At 41.5% G+C, this 27,305-nt stretch overlaps 1 protein-coding gene across 1 annotated transcript in view; it reads right to left on the reverse strand.

Annotated features, from left to right (window-relative positions):
- Positions 1–6,928: 6,928 nt before the first annotated feature.
- The window catches only part of LOC135208444 (F-box only protein 7-like), a 53,236-nt gene continuing 32,859 nt past the window's right edge, over positions 6,929–27,305 (reverse strand). The window contains exon 2 of the mRNA XM_064240629.1: positions 6,929–8,567. Within this exon, the coding sequence (XP_064096699.1) occupies positions 7,232–8,567 (1,336 nt within the window). The 3' untranslated portion in view covers positions 6,929–7,231. The remainder of the gene's footprint in view (positions 8,568–27,305) is intronic.

Here is a 27,305-nt window from a genome sequence, read left to right on the forward strand (position 1 = left end):
TATTAATAAAAATAAGTTTCTGGTTAGATTACAACAAAAATTTTGAGATTATGATGATTTTCGACACTTTTTATGTTGTATTTTTCTATGTTTTTTAGTGACGCCTCATATGCGGAACTAGTTTCCGAGCGAATGAATACATACTAGTTTACATATAACAGTCCAAAAGCGCAAATAATGAAAAAATCATTGCTTGTTTCCAGTAATAATAACAAAACGAAGTTTCTGGTTAGATTACAACGCAAATTCCAAGTATCCAAAGAGAGACATTATCCAGTAATTTGATGAGAGAGAGAGAGAGGAGAGAGAGGAGAGATTCTGTTGAGAGAGAGAGAAGTGAGGAGAGAGAGACGAGAGAGAGAGAGAGAGGAGAGAGAGAAGAGAGGCGTCTTCCGACGCTCCGAGTTAAGGACAGAGAAGTGTTCGTTTCGTTAAACGGCCTCTGACTCATGCCAGTAAATGTTTTGTTGATACTAATAATATAAGCCTATTTAAAGATACGTTTACTTTAATTAGTCTATATGATACGTAAATAGTAATCAACTGTTCTTGTAGCCCTCAATATTTGGCAAAATCGAAGTATCCAAAGAGAGACATTATCCAGTACGTAATTTGATCAGAGAGAGAGAGAGAGACGCTTTGGCAACAATGGTCTCGGGGGTTTTTATAGCTTCCTTCTGCTTGATGATCGTGGATATTGTAGAAGGATTTCGACCATACTCGTTTGCCAAATCGACGATACGAACGCCACGTTCATGCTTTGCTATAATTTCATGTTTTGCTTCCATCGAAATAATTTTCTTGGTTTTTTATCACCTGCTTTGTCTTTAGCTTTGAGACCCATGGTTAATAATAAAATAGACAAAATAACACGAAAAATAGGCGCAAATACAACAAACTAAACAACGTGGTGTTAACATGCAGCACCAACAAACAAACAGACTGAACGCCATTTATCGGTCGCCTATACAACTAACACTCATGCAAAATCGTATCTCAAATATTTCGTTGTATATCAAAGCTTGTATTTTCGCAAATTTTCTGTTATATCTCAAAACATTCGTATATTAGGGCAATCGTATGTCAAGTTTCCAATGTAATTTGATCAGAGAGAGAGAGAGAGAGAGAGAGACGCTTTGGCAACAATGGTCTCGGGGATTGACGTAACGTTTATTTTCTGAACAGATAGGACAGAGAAGTGTTCGTTTCATTAAACGGCCTCTGACTCATGGCAGGAAATGTTTTGTTGATACTAATATATAAGCCTATTTAAAGATACATTTACTTTAATTAGTCTATATGATACGTAAATAGTAATCAGCTGTTCTTGTAGCCCTCAAGATTTTGCAAAATCACTCCAGGTTGTACATAAAACTTCAAGAATGTAGTGTCACCAGAGGATTACAATAGTTTTTACCTTCAAGAACCAGCATTCTTTTATGAAAATAACTCCAGGTTGTACATAAAACTACAGGAAACAACATGTAGTGTAACCAAAGGATTACAAGTAAGGTTTTTATAACTTTTTATTAGTTTAAGACATATTTCCAAGCGTCGTTCCGGCTTACGACGATTTTCGGCTTACGACGCGTCTCAAGAACGGAACCCCCGTTGTAACCCGGGGACTGCCTGTATATGTATATATATATATATATATATATATATATATATATATATATATATATATATATATATATATATATATATATATAGAGAGAGAGAGAGAGAGAGAGAGAGAGAGAGAGAGAGAGAAATTATTTTAGAATTATTAGGGAGAAAAGAGAAATTACACTGGCCTGTGTTTCACCTTATTTTTTTTATACAAAGGTCAAGGGTTTTCCAACTGATTTAGGACCCTTTTTACATGCCGAATTCAAAAATGCATTTCATTTTCCTGGATCAAGTCTAGTTTCTAAGATATACTCTATTTCTATTCCAGCATATTTTTCCAAAATATCACAATTATCCAAGCATTTATGGGCTTTGTTTTTGCAAAACTGGGTTGTCGGTAACCTTTGGCAATTATTGTTATGTCTCTTTTCAGGTCTAGATATATATGAAAATGGATTGGAAGTGTAAAAACCTTCCTAATAGGTTCTGTTACATCTGCGGGCATGTGGTTCTTCCAGGCCATCAAGCAAAAATCACGGATTTTGTGAAGAGGGCATATCAAGCTTACTTTGGAGTCAAACCAGGGGACCAGGATAAGCCATTTGCTCCCAATATCTGCTGCAAAACCTATAGAGAACTTACAGGGTTGGAGGAACAAGAAAAGGAAGAGTATGCCATTTGGTGTCCCAATGGTGTGGAGGGAGGGGAAAGATCATGTTACTGACTGCTATTTATGCATGACAAATCTAAAAGGCATTAATCGCAAGAACAAGCACCATGTTCAATACCCTGATGTTCCTTCTGCCATAAAGCCAGTCCCCCATGGCCCTGATTTTCCTGTTCCTGAGCCAAATGTCATCATGGAATCTAGTTCCGATTCCTAATCTAGTGACATGACTGATACAATTGAGTGTGGTAAATGCAGGCCTGAAGAGGATGACCAACCGGTGCCTTTGACCCAAGCTTAACTGAATGACCTGACACAAGATCTGAACCTTTCAAAGGAGTCTGCCTAGCTACTGGGTGCTTGTCTTCGAGAGAAACATCTACTGGCACCAGGCACAACATTCTCTTGGTATCAAGACCACTAGAGAATATTTAGAAAATTCTTCATGTTTGATGAAGCATCTTCTCTTCACTGGTCTACTGTAACCATTATTGCTGACCAGATTGAATTACTTGGTCTGAAATATGATGCTATGGAATGGAGACTTTTCATTGACTCATCTAACAGAAGTCTCAATGCAGTTCTTTTGAACAACGGAAATAAGTTTTCATCAATCCCTGGAATGCCTGTTGTCTGCTCTGAGCTACCAGGAACATAAATGGTTGATATGTGGAGGTTTTAAAGTTGTTGGACTCATCCTAGGACTTCAAGGTGGTTACACAAAGTATCCATGCTTTGTGTGCTTATGGGATAGCTGTGTTGATGACCAGCATTATGTCAGACAAGAGTGGCCATCAAGACAAGGATTAAAACCTGGGTGTCACAACGTTCTGTCCCACCCTCTGGTTGAACCGAGCAAGATATTGCTTCCACCCCCCCACATGAAACTTGGTCTCATGAAGAACTTTGTAAAGGCATTAGACAAGGAAGGTAGAGGATTTGCTTTCCTCCATCAGAAATTTCAACAAAAAAGCGTGGAAAAACTTAAGGCAGGTATATTTGATGGTCCTCAAATAAGGGAACTCATCAAGAATAGTACTAGTTTTGATAATGCACAGAATCCTACTGAACTCTGCCTGGTTGTCCCTTAAGTCAGTCATTGCAAACTTTCTTGGTAACCCCAGTAGTTACCAGTTTCAGAAGGTGGTTGATGAGTTAATGGAAAATTTCTGCCAACTTGGTGCACGCATGTCAGTGAAAATGCACTTCTTCCAGTCTCATCTGGACTATTTTCCAGAGAATTGTGTAAGACTTCAGTGAAGAACAGGGTGAACGCTTTCGCCAAGATATCTGTTATGGAGGAGCGCTATCAAGGCCAATGGAATGTCAAATTTCTGGCAGACTACTGCTGGTGCCTGAAGAGGGATGTGGAGTCTGCTTAGCACAAACGGAAGTCCCTGAAGAGACCTTTCATCCAGGAATAGCTTCCTTAGTTCATTATACTCTTCTTGCTATCTGTTCAAAATATTTTGTAAGCCTTCAGTGAATAATACCTATTCAAAATATTTTGTAAGCCTTCTGTGAATAAAGTAGTCTAATATTAATTTTCAATGTTGTTTCACTTACCTACAAATAGATCAGAATTTATGATATTTTCAATGTGCTAATATTTCATTAACCTTCTTACGCCGAAGCGGTAAAAAAAAAATTGTCTCCCGTGTGCCGGAGGTGTTTCAGAGTGAGCACGGAAGCGGAAAAAATATTTTTTTCAAAAAATCACAGCATGCTTAGTTTTCAAGATTAAGAGTTCATTTTTGGCTCCTTTTTTTGTCATTGGCTGAAGTTTAGTATCCAACCATCAGAAATGAAAAAAATTATCATTATCATATATAAATAATGCGATATATGATAGCGCAAAAACGAAATTTCATATATGTATTCAAATCGCGCTGTGCACAAAACGGTTCAAGGTAACAAGTTACTTTTTTTTTTTTTGTAACGTACACTAAATTGCAATCATTTTGGTATATAACACATTATAAAACAATAAAAGCAACACAGAAAATATCACAAAATAATGCATGAATTCGTAACGCGCGGACGTAAACAAATATTTTTTTCAAAAATTCACCATAAATCTAAATATTGTCCTAGAGACTTCCAATTTCTTTCAAAATGAAGACAAATGATTGAATATTACTATACTGTAAGAGTATTAGCTTACAATTGCAGTTTTCGACCATATCTGACGAGTTAAAGTTGACCGAATGTCGAATTTTTTTATATATATATTTTTTATATGCAATTATTTCAGAAATAAGAAAAGCTACAACCTTCAAATATTTTTAGTTTTATTCTACATGAAATTGCACACATTTTCATATATAAAACTCTATGAAATGCCTAATATGAAACGGAGCAAATATTCCGAGAATGGGACGTACGCATTTCAGAGATTTGTGGCGGAGAATCCGCGTGCGGAGGGAAGGGAAGGAAAGATCTTTTTAAAATTCACCATAAATCTAAATATTTTGCTAGAGACTTTGAATTTGTTTCAAGATGAAGATAAATGACTGAATATTACTAGACTGTAAGAGTTTTAGCTTGCAATTGCGTTTTTCGACCATTTCGGTAGAGTCAAAGTTGACCGAACGTGGTTTTTTTTCTATCGTGATTTATATGCAAATATTTCAAAAATGAGAAAAGCTACAACCTTCAATTATTTTTTGTTGTATTCTACATGAAATTGCGCACATTTTCATATATAAAACTTTATGTAACGGCTAATTTAAAATGGTGCAAACATTACCACAATCGCACGTATGATTTTTTCGGAAGAGTTACCGCGCGGACGTAAAGAAAATGTTATTTTTTTCATAAATTCACCATAAATTGAAATATTGTGCTAGAGACTTCCAATTTGTTGCAAAATGAAGGTAAATGCTTGAATATTACTAGAATATTTAGCTTACAATTGCGTTTTTCGACCATTTCGGTAGTCAAAGTTGACCGAAGGTTGAAATTTTGGCAATTATCGTTATTTATATGAAAATATCTCAAAACTGATAAAAGCTACAACCATGGGTTGTTTTTAGTTGTATTGTGCATGAAATTGCGCACATTTCCATATATAAAAAATATATAACGGCTAATTTTAAAATGGTGCAAACATTACCACAATCGCATATATGATTTTTTTCGGAAGAGTTACCGCGCGGACGTAAGGAAAAAGTTTTTTCATAAATTCACCATAAATCGAAATATTATGCTAGAGACTTCCAATTAGTTGCAAAATTAAGGTAAATGATTGAATATTACTAAAATATAAGTGTTTTAGCTTACAATTGCGTTTTTTGACCATTTCGGTAGAGTCAAAGTTGACCGAAGGTTGAAATTTTGGCAATTATTGTTATTTATATGAAAATATCTCAAAACTGATAAAAGCTACAATCATGGGTATTTTGTTGTTGTATTCTACATAAAAATGCGCACATTTTCATATATAATACTTCATGTAACGGCTAATTTACAATGGTACAAAAATTATGTCAAAGTGACGAAATAATTTCCGAGATGTGTCACTGGTACAAAAATTATGTCAAAGTGACGAAATAATTTCCGAGATGTGTCACAGATACTTTTTAGTGCGGCAAGAAAGAAATTCGCGCTTGCGCGCCTGCATAACGATTGTAAACAAAACAACACCTTGATCCGTGAACTCCCAGCATCCCCCAAGGCGCGTGATTCAAAAGTTTTAGGCTGGTAGGCCTATAAGTATTTTTCCGCGCATTTAAAAAAAAACTTTTGTAAGTAGACGTAAAATACGTCCAGTCGGCACACGGGAGACAAAAAATGTAGACGTAAAATACGTCCAGTCGGCATAAGAGGGTTAACTTGATCTGATCGAGCAAAATGGGCATAATTTTTGGATTCAGTGTAAAAAACTGGCCTAAAATCAGGTATTGTATGTAGAGTTACTTAAAAAGAGTGAAATGAAAAGGTTATTTTATTTCTTTAAAATATACTATCTCATATGAATTTTGTAATCACAGTTATAAGTCATTATTATTTAATCTTATTAATATTTGAAAATATTAATACATAAATGTACCATAAAAATGCTCTCATCTCAGTAAAAAGAGAGAGAGTTATTATTTTTTTATTAGTTATTTAATTTACACATGAAAGTTTGAAAACCTATAAAATACATAAAAAATTAAAGAAGCACTTTAGTAGGGCTTCTCTTTGATGTTCCCAGGATCATGTCTTGGCTGTCAGGCAGAAGGTAGTCTCCCCTTGAGCATGCATTCCTATACATAAACAGATCTGGTCTCTTGGTTCTCTAAAGTAATTTTGTTCATACTGTGATTGCTCCAAATTTTTTTTTCATTCTTAATTTATTTTGTTGGTGAAGGGAAAACACTCATAGATTTTCATGGATAACTGAATAAATGATATATAACATATCACTGAAGGTTTAGAAAGCCAACAAGAAAATATAGAAGAATTACAGAAAATTATCAATCACACAAGATTTACTATGTACAACATTTTGGAACTGAAATAACAGAGGTGTTCAATGTCCCCGATGCATGATTTGCCAGATGGTATATTTCCTATTTTGTGAAGTATGTATAAGTTGTGTTAAAACAAACGTACTTACCACACTTAAATACCATTACTAATATTAGAACAGGTTGTAAAACAAACTTAATGGCCAATTTTATTAGAAACTGAATGAAGCAGCTTGAGATCATCCTTTTGAATGATGATTCAATAATCAAAACTTTAAAACATATATTTCTATTAAGAATATGAAAATAGTATTACTTCTTTCACCTGTTAAATTTTGTAACATTAATAATTAACACCTGAAAATGAAATCTTGTTTGTCCTGCTCTGTACTTTACAAGTGTAAAATAAAATAACGGTAATTTATGAATTTCCTATAGTTAATCCTGCTCTGTACAATACCTGCATAACAATTTAAAGGTTACAGAAGTGTTCTACGGTTCAGATAAAATCAAATCTTGGTCCTCTAGGATTTCTTGGTTGTGGAGGCATGAATGGTGGATTGAAAGGGCTACTAGGACCAGGTCTCCTGGGGAGCATACCAAATGGATCAAAGGGGTCAGATAGATTTGGGAAAGGGTTAGGAGCATGTGGAATTTCTCCACCAAAGTAAGGACTATCTGGGTCATAAAAGGGATTTGGTAGAGGGTGAGGCTGGGGAGGATATAAGGGAGGCCCTCTAGGTGTTGGTGGGAAGTAAGGCACAGAAGGGTAGGGAGGACCAAAAGGTTGTCGTGGTGGCATCATGCCAGGTATAACATACTCGCAGCCTTCCTCAAACAACCGTTTCCAATCTTTGTGACGCACTATAGCCGCTTTATACTTGGCTTTCCAGTCAATAAGATGTAAATCTGTCAGATTGTTATATAAATTCTTGAAATCTCTTTTGTAAAGCTTACGCCACAATTCATTGTCTTCCATTACTGCCAGTAAACGTTTGCAAGTTTGTCCTAAGTTGACTATGCTACTAGGCCTTAAAAAAGATGCAACTTTTAAGAGTAATTCATGAGGCATTCCAGCTAAATGCCAAGGTGCAGGTATCCCAAGGATTTGATGTGCTGCAATCTGTAATGGATGGAGAATAGAATCCCTAAGAGTGCGTGATAGTTGTGCAACTTTAACAAGATCAGTTGCTTGTATCACAGCCTTTGATGAATTTTTCAAGTAGTCACCCACTTTCAGCTGTGTCATGATTGCATTTTCCTGCTGAGGAAAACTTGCTAATACCTGTTTCATCTCACCCATAGTTACAAGAGCCAAAGTACACTTAAACTCAGAAAAAGAAGGATGACAATAATGGAATGTGGCAACCATTTCTTTCCATCCAGGTGGCACCTGGAAATTGTCTTCTAAACAAAAACCACATTCCAGCATAGTGAGATGGACTACAAGATTAACAGCCTGACTAGCAGAAGATGGGGAGCACTGAGTGAATAGCTTTTCAAGAGAAGGCGATGGAAAGCCATCTTTCACTTCCAAGAGAGCATTTTCTGTTCTAGAAGTTTCTTCAGACATCTTTGCAGAAGAATTTCCTGCTACTGATTTACTTTCCTCTTTCATATCTCTTGATGATGCGGAAGTTCCAGGTGAAGGCTCACAATTCTTTTCTTGTGTATGTGTTAATGAAGATGATGCTGTTGTCACGTCACTTTCCCGCTTTGCACATGGCTGTATGACTATCAACATATCCCCAGGAACAATGCCAAGACTGGAAAGTAATTCATCCTCACTGCCAAGAAGAGGATCTGAGCCATTTAAACTGAAGGTTAATGGTTCCCTGTAGAGACAAAATGATAACCATTTAGTCTTTATTTTTTGTCATTTCAAACACATTATCTAAAAGTATGAAAATTAATGCATGAGAAGCCATATTAAATAATTCCAAATTATCATCAATATTTCAAAGAACAAAGCAATTTAAAAAAAAATCAAATGCAAGTTTTTAATATTCACCAATGTTTAAAAAAAAAAAACTCAAGTACTAAGAAAAATGAAGGAATTCAAAAGTGATGGCTCTGACTCACATGTAAATGACTGTACTTTCTATGAAAATAAGATGTATGTACTGTATTTAGAAAAGGGGGAATAAGAATTTCACCAACTGGATGGAAAAGTTTAAGAGGAGACAACCATATTGAATTACAAGTTTTTTGTAATTCAATAAGGTAGCAGATTGATAACTGTTACAGCAGCTAGAATAAAGAAATTTTCATAAAAGGGCTCCATGGGAGTCATTGAACAATTCTTGTACTTGCAATCTGTTCAATACTTTCCTTACAGTAGATAAAAGTGAAAAGACATATGCTTTGAATTGGAATACATTTGATGAAAACTACCCATTGTTCTAGCCTGAGCGCCCTAAAAGGAGTAGTAGACTGGTTGCTCCTGTTCATCCATGTGTTAATAAGGCTACAATTGAACTATCCTTCAATTCCACAACAATTGTCATACTTGCAGATGTAATAACCACTTCATAGGCAGAACTTATCCTTGAATCCTCAACTGCCGAAAACTGTCCTTATGCAGAATGAACTAGAGAACCATTACGTACAATGTTGCTTATTTTCACCCAAAGAACAGCTTTTCCATTAACACGTTTCTGTTGAAATCTGTTGTGCCAAAAATGCACAGTAATTGTGCCTGATTATTCTGAATTTTTCTCTAGTAACACCATGTTTTCTAACAGAAAGCCATTACTGTGTAAGAAGTTTCCCAAAGTACTAAAATTCTTAAAGAATAAAAAAAAAATGTCTATTAATCTTCCAACAGAACAGCCTGCCAAATGCCAGTCTATCCTCATCCACAGATAAAGAATGGATTGAAAAGGAGTTAAGGAAGTCTACTGAAAATCACAATGCACAGACTGAGCCAGATAAAGTAACAGATCCTTGGCCTTTGGCATAAAATTGAAAGATTTGGCCAGTTGACTCAGTAGAAAAGAATTCTTGCCCCCTAAAAGATGAATTCCTCGTGAATACTTGAGGGGCTGTATATGAGCCAAAACAAAGTGCCTTGAACAGGAATACCTTCCTTGCAAATAAACATCAAAAGGAAATTGACCAACTCAGGATCTACTGGTATGAGGAAAATGAATCCTGCATGTCCACTTACATCATCAAATCATTCTTTGGAAAATCACTAATACCCTGCTGGAAAAAACCATGAAGAATGGGGACTGACACACATGTTGTTCAGTCTTGATACCTCCAACACTGGGCACCAATCTCCAGTTGCTTATGGCATTAGGAAAAGGTCAGAGGTAAAATCCTGGTGAAATACCAACACCTGCTCCACTGCATTCTTCTCTACATTGGTCCATTGGTATATGTAGTGGTTAGTGTCGTAGAATGCCACTCAGATGTTGCAGCTTTGCATCTCCCCCAGGACAATGATGAATCACTGGCTCTGTATCACGAACAATTACTTCTGCAGTGGGAGGCTAAGACCAACATTTCATGAAAGCTTGAATTTCAAGTCAATGGCCCGTGCGTGCTTGTTCCAAGTAAATAAGTTTCATCTACTGAAATAATAGTATAATAATAATAATAGCCTCCTACTTAAGGATGAAATACTTGTGCTGGAGAAGATACAAAGGAACAGCTGTAAGAAACTATGCCAGTGGAGGGGGAACCCAAAAGGAATCACAACTCCTCTTCAGTAGCTCCACCACCCAAGGTTCTGCTCTGCTCATATCACCCCTGAACATGTCAAAAGAATTATGATTATCCTCCTACTAGAACCTGAGGGTTGACCAGATACCCAAAAAGTATTAAAGACCATTTAAGAAAGAGGTACAACTTTAGTATATCAATATAGTCTCCCCTATTGCCTTAAAATCAGTCAGGCTTAGAAGGCGACCTGAACGAGAAATCAGAACGTCTGCCATCTTCTGTGCAAGAGAAACCTTTGAAGACAGATAGGATCAAAACTGTTCTCACTTCAAAACAGTTAGAGCATGAGAGCATCTGTGCAGGCAGAGTCAGAAATAGCCTTAAACACGAAAGTAAAAACTCGAAGATTCTTCCTTGCAAAAATCCTGCTGGCACTGAAAACTCTCCAAGCTAGCGCCAAATATTCTAAGATGGCACCACTAACACACTAAGCTGGCGCCACAACCCCTCTAAGCTGATGCAGAGAAGAGGTGATCATAGCGAGAGAAATATCAAAGCACTCTGTCAGTACTACGAGTACATTTCTTCAAAGGAACGAGATAGGCAAAGAAAACCAAATCTTCAACCGAAGACAGTTTAAGAGCTGGTAGGGGATCTGTATCTTAAGATGTAACTCTCCTCAACTTGAAAAAAGAAGAAAAAAAAAACAGGGGCTTGAAAGAAGCTCTGTGCGCCAGAGTACGAAAAAACTTATGGAATGTGCTCTAATTAAGGGAAAAAGCTGGGGTTTCTTAAATTATTAATGTGTGCTTAACTACCCAAGGATTACAGAGACCTATTTTCTACTAGGCCTCTCTCCACCACTAAATGAGAATAAAGCAAAGTGCAATGCTCCAGCAAACAGCAAAGAACCGAAGGAGATTCCTCCAATTCACGGCTGAGAGAGGCAGTGCAGAGGAGACGACTGGGAGTGACATCATCAACGGGAGTGACATCACAAGTGGTGATGCCATCACGGCTTCCCCTCGGTGTGAAGGGGAATCAGACGCCACTGGCAGAGGAATACACAACGACTGATCCCGTTATGTCGTCAACGGGGCTGACGCCATGGCTTCCCTCCGACTCGAAGAAGCAGCAACAGTCACTGGCGGAGCAATAAAAGATGGCTGGATACTGCAGGAGATGAAGCATCAGGAAGTGGCGAAAAACCTTCCCAAGAAGGAAGAGTTGAAACCCTCCGATGCTCTCTCTTATTCATCCTATTGTTAAGACCTCAGGTTTGTAGCTATGAAAAATACAAATTGTCTTAGAAAATTTATCATTTTTCTGCCAGAGGAGTTGAGGTGATAGCAGTCAACTATGCCTGCAACAAATCTGTGACTCAATGAAAGCGGAGACTGAGGGAAATGTAGTGTCTCACCTGAGTTGACTCAAGTAAGCTGAGCAAAATAAGATAAAGTGCCACCAGGTGCCAAAGAAAAATATGGTTATGATACAATAAAGTTTCATACATACTTACCTGGCAGATATATACTTAGCTAAGACTCCGTCGTCCCCGACAGAAATTCAAATTTCGCGCCACTCGCTACAGGTAGGTCAGGTGATCTACCGGCCTGCCCTGGGCGGCAGGACTAGGAACCATTCCCGTTTTCTATCTCTCTTCCACCTGTCTCCTGCGGGGAGGCTGGGTGGGCCATAAATCGTATATATCTGCCAGGTAAGTATGTATGAAACTTTATTGTATCATAACAATATCATTTTCATACAATCAACTTACCTGTCAGATTTATACTTAGCTGATTGGCACCCTTTGGTGGAGGGTAAGAGACAGCTACTTATGGAATAGACAGGTAAACAACATATGTTGTAGGTATAAATAAACCTTGGTTCCTACCTGATAGGTGGTAGACTTCGTGGGTGCTGCCCAGTAGTCTGCATCACCTCAAGAAACTTTAGCGAGATATATGATCTATGGCCAAGAGTTCTTGTGGGTCTGCCGATGGGGTCTTATCCGCTTACTCGGCAGAGCCTGAAAGGACTTTGTCAATGGGTGCTGATCCACTTATATGACAATACACCTTATGAAGGAGCATACAACCAATCCCGACCACCTGATCCTAACCACATGTTAGTAATAAAGATTGTTCTGAGTTATCCCCCAAACTCTTCACAACAACCATAACTCAAAAACACAATATGCACACACATAAATTTTCAAAAAAAAAAAAAAATAATAATAATAATACTCATCTAATAAGATATCACAAGAGTTCCTTACTGAACAACAGTGACTGGCCGCCAGTGTGACACCTAGCCCTTTTTGTTAGAAGAAAGTCTAGAACATATCTAAAAAGAAGGTATGTATACACTTAAGGATTGGTGTTGGCTCCTATACCCAGGATTGTATCCGCAGACACGAAAGGACCTAGAGAAAAACATTTCCCGTAGGCCACACGAACATCTCTCAAGTAATGAGATGCACATACAGACTTGCATCTCCAAAACGTCATATCCAAGATGTTTTTTAGTGACATATTCTTTTGAAACGAGAGACGTCGCTACTGCTCTCACTTCATGAGCTTTCACTCTCAACAGTCGAAACTCTTCGTCAGGACAGATCTTATGCGCCTCTGTAATGACGTTTCTCACATAGAATGCTAGAGCATTCTTGGACATCAGTCTTGTGGGGTCTTTTACTGCGCACCAAAGACCTTGTATAGAGCCCCCCATCTGGTGTTTTCTTAAGAGCTCTTACAGGACAGAGAGATCTCTCTGCTTCTCTACCTACAAGACTCGATAAGCCTTTAACCTCGAAGGTCTTAGGCCAGGGATTCGCGGGATTCTCGTTTTTAGCTAAAAACAAAGCTTTAAACGAGCAAATGGCCGAGTCCCCCTTGAATCCTACTCTATCCTCCAGAGCATGCAGTTCACTAACTCTTTTTGCTGTAGCTAAAGATAATAGGAATAAGCATTTTCTAGTTATGTCTCGAAAAGACGCCAGATGAGGAGGTTCGAACCTTTCGGATGACAGGAATTTGAGCACTACATCTAGGTTCCAGCTAGGAGGAACCGGTTCCTTAGACTTCGTAGTCTCAAAGGATCTTATGAGATCGTGGAGATCCTTATTATCTGCCAGATCTAATCCTCTATTCCTGAAGACTGCCAAAAGCATGCTTCTGTATCCCTTTATTGTGGATACAGATAGACGAGATTCTTCCCTTAGGAACAGCAGGAAATCAGCAATCTCCGTTATAGAGGTAGTGGAGGAGGACAACTTCTTAGATTTGCACCACCTTCTAAAAACCTCCCACTTGGACTGATATACTCGTCTAGTGGAGGCTCTGCGGGCTCTCGCGATCGCACTTGCAACTTTACGAGAAAACCCTCTCGCTCTGACGAGTCTTTCGATAGTCGAAAGGCAGTCAGAGCGAGAGCGGGGAGGTTTTGATGATACCTCTGGAAGTGTGGGTGTTTGAAAAGATCCATCCTTCTTGGGAGGGATCTGGGAAAATCTACCATCCACTCCACCACCTCCGTGAACCAATCTTGTGCCGGCCAAAAGGGGGGTATCAAGGGTCATCCTTGTCCCCTTTGAAGCCAAAAATTTTTTCAGAACTAGTCCCAGGATCTTGAAAGGAGGAAAGGCGTAGACGTCTAACGTGAGACCAGTCTAGTAGGAAGGCGTCTACTATCAGAGCTCTGGGGTCTTCTACCACCGAGCAAAAGACTTCCAGCCTTTTGGAGAGGAACGTGGCGAAAAGATCCACATGAGGGGTCCCCCAAAGAGACCAGAGACCTTGACACACTTCTGAGTGGAGGGTCCACTCTGTGTGAAGGACCTGGTTCCTCCTGCTGAGTCTGTCCGCCCTTACGTTCCTTTCTCCCTGAATGAATCTCGTAAGCAGGGAGATGTTCCTCTGGGACGTCCAAAGCAGAAGGTCTCTTGCAAGTTCGTAAAGGCACAAGGAGTGAGTCCCTCCTTGTTTCCGAATGTAGGCAAGTGCTGTGGTGTTGTCCACATTTACTTGAACTACTTTGTTCGACACAAGAGGTTCTAGACTCTTCAGAGCCAGGTGTACGGCAAAGAGTTCTTTGCAGTTTATGTGCCAGGACACCTGCGCTGCTTCCCAGGTGCCTGACACCTCCTTCGAGCCTAATGTTGCTCCCCAACCTTTCTCCGACGCGTCGGAGTACAACACTAGGCTTGGGTTCTGAATCTTCAGGGAGATTTCCTTGTTCTCCTTCAAAGGGGGCAACCACCTTTCTAAGTGAGGTCTCATCTCCACTGGAATGGGAAAGGCGTCTGAAAGATGTCCGGTCTTCCAACTCCAAGACCTCTTGAGGAAGAATTGAAGTGGACGTAAATGAAGTCTTCCTAGAGGGAAGAACTGTTCGAGCGAGGAAAGGGTCCCTAGAAGGCTCAACCATTCCCTCGCCGACGTCCGTTCCTTCCCTAAGAAGAGAGAGACTTTCTCCAAGCCTTTTGAGTCTCTCTCTTGCGAAGGAAATACTCGAAAACCCCGAGAATCCATCTGAATCCCCAGATAGACTAAGTTCTGTCTGGGGGTCAGCTGCGACTTCTCGAGGTTTACGAGTAATCCCAACGATCTGATCAGGTTTAGGGTCAACGTAAGGTCCTCCAAACACTGTCTCTCTGATCTGGCCCTGATGAGCCAGTCGTCCAGATACAGAGAGATATTTACACCTTTGAGGTGAAGAAACCTCCCCACATTCTTCATCAGGCTTGTGAAGACCTGAGGAGCTGTGGACAGGCCGAAACACAAGGCCCTGAACTGAAAGATCCTTCCCCCCTTCATGAAACGGAGGTACTTCTTCGATGAAGGGTGAATCGGGACTTGAAAATAGGCGTCCTGGAGATCCAGAGACACCATCCAATCTCCTTGGCGCATAGCCGCAAGGACTGAGGCCGAAGTCTTCATAGAGAACTTCTCCTTCTGAACACATTTGTTCAGAGCGCTGACGTCTAGTACTGGCCTCCAGCCCCCCAAGGCCTTTGCAACCAGAAAAAGGCGATTGTAAAACCCCGGGGAGTTTTGATCCAGTACTAGTTCTATCGCTCTCTTGTCCCACATCTGATCCACCATCAGTCGAAGAGTATCCCTCAGCACAGGATCCCTGTATCTGGCTGACAGTTCCCGTGGAGTTGAAGTCAGGGGAGGACTGTCCAGGAAAGGGATAAGGTATCCCTTCCTTATCTCAGACATTGATGAGGCGTCCGTGTTGATACGTGCTCAGGACTCCACAAATCCCAGGAGCCTGGCACCTACTGGTGTTTGGAGGAGAGAAGCATCACTTTCCCTTCTTAAAGGGACGGAAGGCAGATCTACCTCTCCTCTCAGGAGCCTTCCTTTTAGAGGGCGCTCTGGAGGGAGGGCCTCCTCGAAAAGGCTGAAGAGACGTACTCGGCCCTTTCTTCTCAACTACTGCTGCAGGTCTCTTCTTCCTAGATGACTGAAGAAGCAGGTCTTGAGTCGCCTTCTCAGTTAGTGATCGGGAAATGTCCTTCACCAACTGAGAAGGAAACAAAAAGTCAGATAAAGGAGAGTACAACAGAGCTGCTCTCTGAGTGTGAGAGACCGCTTTGGTCAAGAAAGCACTGAAGACCGTCCTCTTCTTGATCAGTCCCACTCCAAATAAAGAGGAGACTTCTAAGGATCCATCTTGTACTGCCTTGTCGATGCACGACAGTATACAAAGGAGTACTTCCGGGTCGAGACCCTCAGCGTCATGAGCCTTCTTGGACATCACCCCAAGGGACCAATCTAAGAAATTGAAGACTTCCAAAACGTGGAAGAGTCCCTTGAGGAGATGATCCAATTCCGAAATGCCCCAAGTCACACGGGCAGAGTTCAGTCCGTGTCTTCTAGACGCTTTCACTAAGGTAGAAAAGTCTGCTTCGGCAGAGGACGGGAGAGAAAGACCCATATTCTCTCCCGTTTGGTACCAAATGCCCCTTCTGCCAGCGAGTCTCGCTGGGGGCATGCAGAAGACCGTCCTGACTAGTTCCTTCTTAGTATCCATCCAAGTATTTAGTGACTGAAGAGCCCTCTTCATAGAGATAGTAGGTCTCATTTTAAGGAAAGACAAGGATTTAGGCACCTTTCCGCTTGAAAACAGAGAGCGCGGAGAGGGAGGAGCGGCGGGAGTTAACGCGTCCCCATATTCCTCAAGAAGAAGGGCTGTTAAGACTTTGTAGCTGGAAAGTCCTTCCCTACCGCGAGCCTCGTCTTCAGAATTCTCGTCCATCTCGGGGTCCAAAGGAGAATCCCCAGCAAAAACAGGAAGTCTTCTATCCGAGGGAGACAAACTCCTTATAGGAGAGGGACTAAGAGAGTGTACAGAGTCCCTCTTGACAACAGTAGACGTCTCACGTCTGGTTGGTGCATCAAGTCTGATAGACGGATGACGCTTGTAAGACGCCTCGCGTTTGGTTGGCGCCTCTTGCCTAGCTGGCTCCTCGTATCTGGATGACGCCTCGCGCTCGGCTGGCGTCCTGGCTGACTCCTCCCGTCTGGAGGACGCCTCGCGCTCGGCTGGCGTCCTGGCTGGCGCCTCACGCCTGGCTGACTCCTCACGTCTGGAGGACGTCTCGCGCTCGGCTGGCGTCCCGGCTGGCGCCAAGCGCCTGTCTAAAGCTTCGCGTTTGGATGACGCTTCGCGCCCTGTTGACGTCCTGGCTGGCATCTCGTGCCTGATAGGCTGCACGTATCTGGAAGACGTTTCATGCCTAGAAGCCGGAGCCTCGCGTCTGTCATGAGTTTCTCTTGCACTTGTCCTGAAATGCAAGTCCTCTTCTACATGCTTGGAAGAGGAAGCTTCATGTCTGGAAGGCGCCTCGCGCCTGGCAAGTGAAAGAGGACGAGACTTCTTGATAGGAAGCGCAACGTCCTTCTTGCGCGTCGGATCTCTAGTCAGAACTCCTACCAAGGAGGCTAGTTGTTCTTGAACAGCAAGTAGGATCCTCTTAGAAGCTTCCCCGGCATCCTCCTCAATGGGAGGAGAGGGAGACCTCGAAGGAGAACGATCCGCTACATCCATATAGGGAGACGTCGACACAAACTTCGCCTTCTTGATTGAGGAGGGAGCTTCATCAGAAAAGCGCTCTGGGCTCGAGTTCAAAGAAGGTTCTTTCCAATGCCTTTTCAGGGGCCTGGAAAGATCCGAATCCTTCCACCCTCGTTTAGGTGAAGGAGAGGGAGAAGAAGAGAAGCACTCTCGCAGGACGCTTTTTCTAAAGCGGTCCTGAGCAGTCTGATGTGAAACAGAACCTGCTGAAGGGACGTCTGACCGTTGGGGATTCTCCACAACCTCCTTAGGGCTTTCGACTTTCCTTCTCCTCTGGGCATGGGAGCTTGGAAGCGGTCTAGGCCTGGGAGCGTCGCAGAGACGATCAAACGCCCCCTCCACAACACTGGGAGCATTCACTTCACTGTACATGTCACTGTCACTATCCTTACCTTTTAGGGCCGCCATTTTGGACCTCATCTTATGGATAGTAGCCTTCAGGTCAGCGATTTCAGAGGCCGATTCTGAATGCAAAGCCTGTGAAAGTCCCGATATAGAGGGAGAATCAAAAACATTAAGATTAGGAGAGATAGACTCAATAAAAGGCTCAATAGGCCTTGAACACACACCCTTTGATGCACGTCTCACTCTATCCCTTTCTAACTTCAAGTAAGAAGTTAGAGTCTTCCATTCTTCAGCATTCAACCCCTCACATTCATGACAGATATTAGTTGAAGAACATTCAAACCCCCTACATTTACGACATACAGTGTGAGGATCAACCGAAGCCTTAGGTATCCTCACCTTGCAGCCTACATTCACACACATTCTCACACTAACACTTGAATCAGACATACTGAGAAAAATCCAAAAGCAATTCCAAATTCAGTCCATAGTAGCGAATGCCAAAAACACGATCCAGGTACGTCACCAAAAAGTCCGATGAAACGATGATTAAATGCTTTGAAATAAGATTTCAGGTCAGGAGGTAGTAACAACAATGTTGATACCACCGGCGACAGAGAAAATATGATAGAAAACGGGAATGGTTCCTAGTCCTGCCGCCCAGGGCAGGCCGGTAGATCACCTGACCTACCTGTAGCGAGTGGCGCGAAATTTGAATTTCTGTCGGGGACGACGGAGTCTTAGCTAAGTATATATCTGACAAGTAAGTTGATTGTATGAAACATAAAATGTTGGGAGGGGCAACAAAGACAACCAACACCTCGGTCTCATTCAAAAGTGACTCAACAGACTTGAGCACTCCCATACAACACATCCTAAGAACAAAAAGCAGCTACATAACATTTAGCCTGAAATATACCAGAAGATACTGTAATCATGGTAGGATGGTGAGCATTCCCATACAACACATCCTTAGAACAAAAAGTGGCTAGAATAACATTTAGCCTGGAAACAACAAAAGATACTGTAACCATGGTAGGACTGGTAAGAGTACCATTAATAGAGGCAGAAAAAAAAAGACTCACCAAAACCTAAAGAAACAACATGTAAAGAACAAACGGGTGCATTTCCAGACGAGAGAGGAATGGCAGACAAGGATTTTAAATGAAAAATAGATTTAGAGGAGATTGGTTCAATAATCGGATGAGTCAATGTAACATCCGAATAAGTAAAACTCGCTACAGAAACACTTGTTATTCAACCTACAGTCTATACCTATATAATTAGTCCTTACCTTACAGATCTTACATCTCGTTCGGGTTGCCCAGGTCCCTCAGTGTGAGGCACCTCTAATGTCTACCAGAGAATTGCTAATGCATCTTCTGGTATATTTTGCATCTTCCAATCTTGGATACTCTAGGATGCTTAGATATTTGTCGAGTTTATTCTTAAACACATCTATGCTCACTCCTGATATGTTCCTCAGATGCGTTGGCAACGCATTGAATAGACAATGCATCGATGCTGGTGTGCAGTGGATTAATGTCCTGTGTGCTTTCTTTAGTTTTCCTGGTATAGTTTTGGGCACTATTAATCTACCTCTGCTTGGTCTTTCTGATATTTTTAGCTCTATGATGTTTTCAGCAATTCCTTCTATCTGCTTCCATGCCTGTATTATCATGTAGCGTTCTCTTCTCCTTTCTAGACTATATGATTTTAAAAATTGTAGTCTTTCCCAGTAGTCAGTCAAGATCCTTAACTTCTATTCTAGCTGTAAAGGACCTTTGTGGACATACTATTTGTGCAATACCCTTTTGGTAGTGTGGGTACCATATCATATGGCAATATTCAAGTGGACTGTGTACATAAGTTTTATAAGCATTATCATGTGTTCGGCCTTTATTGTTTTGTAGTGCTGTAACAACATTCCCATTTTTGCTTTGCATTTTGCCAATAGTATTGCTATTTGATCATTACATAACATGTTCCTATTCAACATCACACCAAGATCTTTCACTGCTTCCTTATTTGTGATTATTTCGTTATTAGGTCCCCTATATATAGCATTCCTTCTTTATCTCCATAATTTATTGATTCAAATTTATTAGATCAAATTTATTAGAGTTAAATACCATCCTATTTACCTCTGCCCATTCATATATTTTGTGTAGGTCTCTTTGTAGTGAGTTCCTATCTTCATCACAAGTAATTTCTCTACTTATTCTTGTGTCATCGGTGAAACTACTCACTACCGAGTCCTTAACATTACTGTCTATGTCTGCAATTATAATAAAAAAAACAGCAATGCAGCTAACACCATACCTTGAGAGCTCAATACCGTGCAAGAGAAAATCAGCTACAAATCATCAAAATTATTACCATGTACGTAATGCCAATTCACACTGTCTGCATAAAGACATGGCATGAAGAATTCTGACAAGAATGTAACATTCCCGCAGCACCTGGTGGGAAACAGGTGATAACAGAGACAGCCCTAGCTGGTTAACCAAGTTTTTTTTTTTTTTTTTTTTTTAATGCTGATACACCTAATGATGCAAGGATGTAAGCCAACTTTAACAGTAGGTATGATTCATTCCAAATAATTAGTCTATGGGTACTACATAATATCATTCCCACATTAATGATGGTAGAAGTTGAATATGGTGCGAAGAATTACGTTTACCAAACAAAGCTTTCAAGCTAATGCATGAAAAATGAGGTCCAGATGATGGACACAAAACCAGATCACCTTGAGAATCAACTAGGTTCCCTGACAGTGGACTCATTCATCTGTCACAGGGAAGTTCTAGGCTGAGGCTACAGATGATTGAAAGCACTGACACCTTACCTCTTACAAGGGGAACACAAAAATGATCACTCTTTGAAGGACCTAGAATGGTTCTGTAACAAATTTGGACAACCCTTTTACTGTCTAAATTAAGGTTTACGTCCTGCTCTAACTTCTCAATACATTTTTCCTGAACTAAAAGGGAAGCAGAAGGTGGAGGTAAAGAGGAAATCAGTAGTATATACAGCTAAAGCAATAACGTAGGAAAAAGCCATGAACTCGAACCTACATTTGCTGGACAGATGTCTAATGCAGTAAGTACATATTGAGCTTCCTCTAACAAGGTGATTAGGCAGTAACTACTGTCTGGTAGCTGCCCAGATGTAACATTCCACTTTGCCTTTGGTCCAGGTTTCAGATTGAGGGGTGGCATGAGGTGGGCCTAAATGTGAAGGTCCTCAGGTCTGTATAGTTAGGAAAAATACAATTTACTTTTAAAAATTGTGATTTGTTACTAGTACACAATTTACAAACCCTCAGTCCTTTACGTTCGGAAGACTTGCTGGTAGGAGGGAGGAATCTGAGCGAGTCTCTTGAACTGACTGGAGTTTTGCACACCTGGGCTACTCCTGGTCAAAAGAGTGAGGAGGAGAGCCCTGCCTCTGACAAATTGATCTGAGCATAAAAATGATATTGTTATGATACAATAAAGTTTCATACATACTTACCTGGCAGATATATACTTAGCTATAGACTCCGCCGTCCCCGATAGAAATTCGAATTTCGCGGCACACGCTACAGGTAGGTAGGTCAGGTGATCTACCGGTCTGCCGCTGGGTGGCAGGAATAGGAACTATTACCTTCTAAGGACAGATTTTCTCTTCCACCTGTCTCCTGCGGGGAGGCTGGGTGGGCCATAATCGTATATATCTGCCAGGTAAGTATGTATGAAACTTTATTGTATCATAACAATATCATTTTCATACATTCAACTTACCTGTCAGATATATACTTAGCTGATTGGCACCCCTTGGTGGAGGGCAAGAGACAGCTATTTACTGATTAGACAGGTAAACAACATACGTTGTAGGTAATAAATAAATAAAACCTTGGTTCCTATGTGTTTCGACGAAGGGTCGACTTCCTAGCTATTGCTGGTAGTCTGCTTCGTCTCAAGAGCCTCAGCGAGGATGTGACCTATGGCTAAGAGTTCTTGTAGATCTGTCAATGGAGTCTTATCCACTTACTTGACAGAATCTAGTGGGCATTTGTCAATGGGGTCTTATCCACTTACATGACAACACACCTATGCCTACTGGCATAATTAAGGAGCACAACACCGATCCCGATCACCTGATCCTAATTTGAAAAGAGCTATCCCCAAACTCATTTCAAATAACCCAAAGAAAATAGTATACTTATGTTAAAATAAAATTTTTTAACTCGCTAGTTAAGGATCAGTGTCGGCTCCCTATCCCAGCAACGTATCCGTAGACACGTAACCAAGAGAGAAGGATCTCTCATAGGTCAACTTGACCTCCTTCGTGCAAAGAGAAGACAACACAGAGTTGCATCTCCAGTAAATTACAGCTAATATGTCTCTCACGACATATTGTTATGGAAAGAACAAGAATTGTTAAAAGCTCGCACTTCAAGCACTTTCATTCTCAGCTGTTTGAAGGAATCATCAAGTTACTTAAGAAGTGCTTTAGAGATCACACTGTTCCAAAGAAGACCAGGGCTTTCTTTGAAATTGATCTCTTCTGGATGAAGCCTAGAGCCTGGCTTGTGCCTCGCGCCTGGCTGGCGCCTCGCGCCTGTCTGACGCCTCGCGCTTGGCGCCTGGCTGACTTCTCCCCACTTGCTGGAGCTTCGAGCTTGTTAAGAGTCTCGAGGAAACTGGCGATGCCCACATCGGACACTTTTTCCGATTTGTTTGCCTCTAGCGCATCTGCGCCAGGTTGGAGGCACGCTCCTCCTCCTCATCAGACAATGACAGTGTTTATTTGGACTGTCTTCCTCTGGCGTCTTTACGCCTGTTCTGGTATTTTGGCGCTGATTGGCGCTACAGTGTTTATTTGGACTGTCTTCCTCTGGCGTCTTTACGCCTGTTCTGGTATTTTGGCGCTGATTGGCGCTACATTGTCCGAAAGTCCTGAACATCCACAATCGTTTATCAGGAGACTGGAGAAGGGTGGAAGAAATTCTTTCACTTTGAGCTTTTGGTCTCTCCGGTAAGGGGAGTTGATTGTAATCAGCTACATCCAGTAGACGATAGGATATCTAACCGTACGAGAGATAAGTGTCTTCCTCCGAGGAGGGTCCTTCTTGAATACTTCCGTTGCTCACGAGATCTCTTCTTACATGTTGAAGGGGTTTCTCGTTACAGAATCTTCCCTATCCTTGCCCGAAGGAAGGGAAGAAGCCTGGAAGTCGAAGGAGACTCCGAGCTGAAATTGGGAGGACTTCTGATTTCTAGCTCTTTATTGTATCCCTCTGAACACCTTCTGGGAAGCATTTCGAGCCGTCATCGCATACCAAAGACACTGTAGGCAAATGTTTGAACCATTCTACTGTAGATGAAAACGTAAGTACCCTGCCTGGACAACGAAACCTCTATCTGAAAACATTGAATCAGGAATAGGGGGTTTCAGTCCTTTTGCCAGACATACTATGCTGGCAAGAACCCATTGTCTAGTCTCCATAGAATCTGATGCGAGATTCCAATGCCCAAAAAATTTACTTGTCTTCTTGGTCGTCTAGGACCAAGAGAAACAAAGAATTCCCTCATAAAAATTTCTCAAAGAAGTTTGATGAGGAGCAGTTCCATCTTGTCGGAACATGGAATCTGTGGCCACAAAAAAAAATCCCATTAGAAGTACATGATATCCTACTCTTGTCATATTGAGGTATCGTATAAGATCCCGAAGATCTTAATCCTCTGCTATCTCCAATTCCCTTTGTAGAGACAGAGTATAGCCTTTTACTGCGTTCTTTGATAGCAGATATATACAAAGGTGATTCTTCCCTCTGAAAGGGAAGAAAAAATCGCTATGTGGTTCACAGAGGTATCGGAAGAGGACAGTTTCCTCATTCCCTCTAGCACGATCTGCAGCAATTCTATGTCTTGGCCATGACTATTGTCATCTACCTTGAAAAAATCCTCTCATTCATGTCCACTTCTGGTCAGTCTGCATGCAGACAGACTCAGAGTGGGGAGGTTGTTAAGGTCCATTTAATAATAGATGCTGATAGAATATCCAGACTCTTGGAAAAGACTTCCAAAAACATGCTGTGAGAAGAACGTGACCTCTGTGAATCCAACCTCTCTGAGGCCAAAATGAGGCATAAAGTATTATCCTCTCTTTCTTTGACGCCCTTTATCTTAAATTCTGTAAAGAATTTATATTTATATTTAGGGGAAAAAAGACTAAAGTTTATTCTCCTTTCTATAAAATAAAGATGGCGTATATTGCTACCTCTCTTGGTTCGAGGAAAAGGAAGCAGTCTATAGGAAGCCTGTTCGTCTTCTACCTTGCTAAGAGATCTATGAAGAAGACTTTCCGCAGGTTCTCACAACTCGTTCCAATGAATGTTAGACATACGTTAACAGTTATTATCGTCGATCGAGAAGGTTCTCACGGACATGCAAAATCTTGCATCGAACCTCTTAAGGATCGTTACGTTCCCTGTCTGTTTTCCAAATAGGTTCTCTCTTTTAACGCGAACAGGGAGATTCTCGATGCTCTTTGCGATATGAGAGAGTCGTGGAATTGACCTAAGTGATTAAAAGGGTAACGAAATCAGGAACGAATCTTGCCGTTACCAAGCCTGCTGTCCGAGAGGCTACTGGATTCTTAGGTTAATAACTTGCTAAAACGAGAAAATATCTTGGATGGTGCTCTTGGCCCATTGCGCCAGGCTGGCGCTTCTGGCGCATTGCGCCAGGTTGGCGCTTCTAGCGCTTTGCGCCAGGCTGGCGCTTTCTTCTAATTCTCTTTATGTTATGTGCCAGAACATCTGTGCCTTTATGACCCGACCTCCTTTCACATGTTAATTCCGTTCTTAGTAGGAAAAAACTCTTATATACATAGTATAGTCCATTCAGGGAAACCATTTCTGCCACGAAGAGAATGTTTCCCATCCCACTCATCCATCTTCTCTTGAGCAATATCCGATTCTAAAAAGGTTGTGTGCGTTCCTCGAAAGACTTGACCATACCGTAGTCTTAAAGTGAATTCTCTACTACATCCATCTTCTCACTAAGCATGTATTCTAATAAGCCATGCTTTCGTAAGCATGAGAGCATTATATAATATAATGTTCTGCTGCGTTAGAATCCTTTAATAATGTTACCTACAGTAAACAGCATTGAAAGGTTATAATATCTTTCTTATTGAAAGCTTCTTAGCAAAAAGGCAGACTATTTTATTTGTGTTAGCTTAACTATCGCCTCCATTCGAGACTAAGTCCATGATTGTAGGGGGAATATACGGTTAACCATTCGATCTCGTTGGAGAGAGAGATGTAAACGACTACTCATGACCGAGAACCGGATGGTACTGTATTGGCCTTAGAATGACAGCCCGGCAGTCTCGCTCGCTGCCTGACTGCATTCATCATAAGTTGCCAGTTACTTCATTCAATGAAGGAATATAATAAAATTATTCTCGAGCCTAAGGAAGCTCTTAATAATGCAAATTTAAGCCAAACAACCTTTGTTAAATACCAAAGCTGAGTAGGTATTGTCGTAACAAACCTTTTAAGCGAAGTCCTTACCAGGAAAAATCCTGTAAGGATATAAATAATTCTGTAGCGAACCACAAAGGCAACTCTGGTATGCGTATATGACTTGTCATTCAGTAGTCATATACAGCAAGTCTTGCTACTACATTCTTTCCTCTCCGATTCAGAGAGAGAATGGAAATCTTCCCCTCTTCGTTCTTTTCGTCAATAAACACGAATTAGTATTAGTCGAAAGAGATCGCAATGAAAACTCTAGGATCGAAGAGAATCCCTCAAATTTTTATTCTCTTGGATATAAGGCTGTATTCTACGCCTCTATTATTTGGAAGAGCCTCTAATCAATGAATGAGAGCTCTTACGAATCTTGTTTAATTTGCAAACGATCCTGAGAAAAAAACCCATCATCATCTAAGTCCTCTTGACAAGAATGACGGCCGCCTGTGCGACATATTGCATTCTTCTCAGGAGACAGCTGTGCTTGCGAAAGATTTCCACCAGAAACGGACATATCGTGAACAGGACGACGGCCGCCTGTGCGGCACCTTTCGTCTCTGTCCAGAGAAATCCGCTCCTGGTCCAAATCATAAAGAGACGCTTCCTGGTTGATTTCTCCATATGATTCTTTTGAGGAAAATCTTGGCGCTTGGTGCTTAACCGTTGCCGAAAGTCTGGTTTGTTCAATGCGCTTGGACGTATCTGTCCGTCTCGGACCGTGTCGTCTGTCCGAGCTGTCCACATATGGAACTTGGCTCTTGGCTGGTGTCATTCCAGTACGACACTTCTGCCTGTCCGTCCTGTCCGCTTCTGGCGCCTGGCGCCCAGACGGAGTTGCCTGCGCACGACGTTTTGTCCAATCCAGGCTGTCCGCCTTGTCAAGGTTGTCCGCAATCGGCACGAGTCGCTTGGACATAGTTGTCCGCATAGGACATATCCGCCTGTCCGTGCTGTCCGCGTCTGGCGAATGGTGTCTGGTTGGCGCTGTCCGCGTAGGACACTTTTTCCTGTCCGAGTAGTCCAATTCTGGCGCCGAGCGCCTGGGTGGTTTTGTCCGACTCGGACACTCTTCATCATTGTCCGTATGTGGCGTCTCAATCCTATGAGTTTTCTTCCTTCTTTCTTTATTCCTCTCTGTACTCGTACGAGGAGTAGAGGAGATAAGTCTGGAGTCCGGAACGCCCGTAGGACGAGATTTCTTAACAGGAAAAAAATCGTCCTTTCTCCTCGGAAGGTCTTTTCTCAATACTCCTACTAAAGAGGAAATTTGTTCCTGCATTTTAAGTAGGATGTCCGTCGCGGTTTCTTCCTTTTCTTTGCCATGAATAGGAGAATGCGCTCTGGAAGGCGTAGGAGATAGAGATATTGTAGGGAGAATCGTCCGGGAAACGTTCTGGGCTAGAGTCCAACGTCGGAGCTTTCCAACTCCTCTTGATCGGACCCGACAGTTCGTCGGAAGTCCATCCACTTCTTCGAGGAGACGAATCGGAAGACGAAAAGCACTCTTTTAGGATGCCCTTCCAATGGCGATCCTTGGCAGTCTGGGACGCTACAGATTCTGCCGAGGGGACGCCTGACCGGTGGGGATTCTCCGTAACCTCCGTACGACTGTCGACATTCCTTCTCCCCTGGGCATGGGAGCTTGGAAGAGGTCTAGGTCTGGGAGCGAGACAGAGCCGATCAGACGCACCCTCCACTTCAATGGGGAACACTATATTCACTTCTTACCTTTTAAGAGCTCGCTTTTGAGCTACATCCATTATCTTCAAATTTGCATATATAAATTTGTAGTTTCTGTGGAGTAAGAAGGTGATGAGGATGCAACAACTACTAGTACTGGTAATACTCTTAACTGCTCGTTAGCACAAACGCTATTAAAGCTTATAACGTAAGCGTATCTAGTTATATGCTTTTCTGACTTCCTAAAGTAGGAAATTAGAGTTTA

The sequence above is a fragment of the Macrobrachium nipponense genome, chromosome 35, assembly GCF_015104395.2.
Source record: "Macrobrachium nipponense isolate FS-2020 chromosome 35, ASM1510439v2, whole genome shotgun sequence".
NCBI lineage: Eukaryota > Metazoa > Arthropoda > Malacostraca > Decapoda > Palaemonidae > Macrobrachium > Macrobrachium nipponense.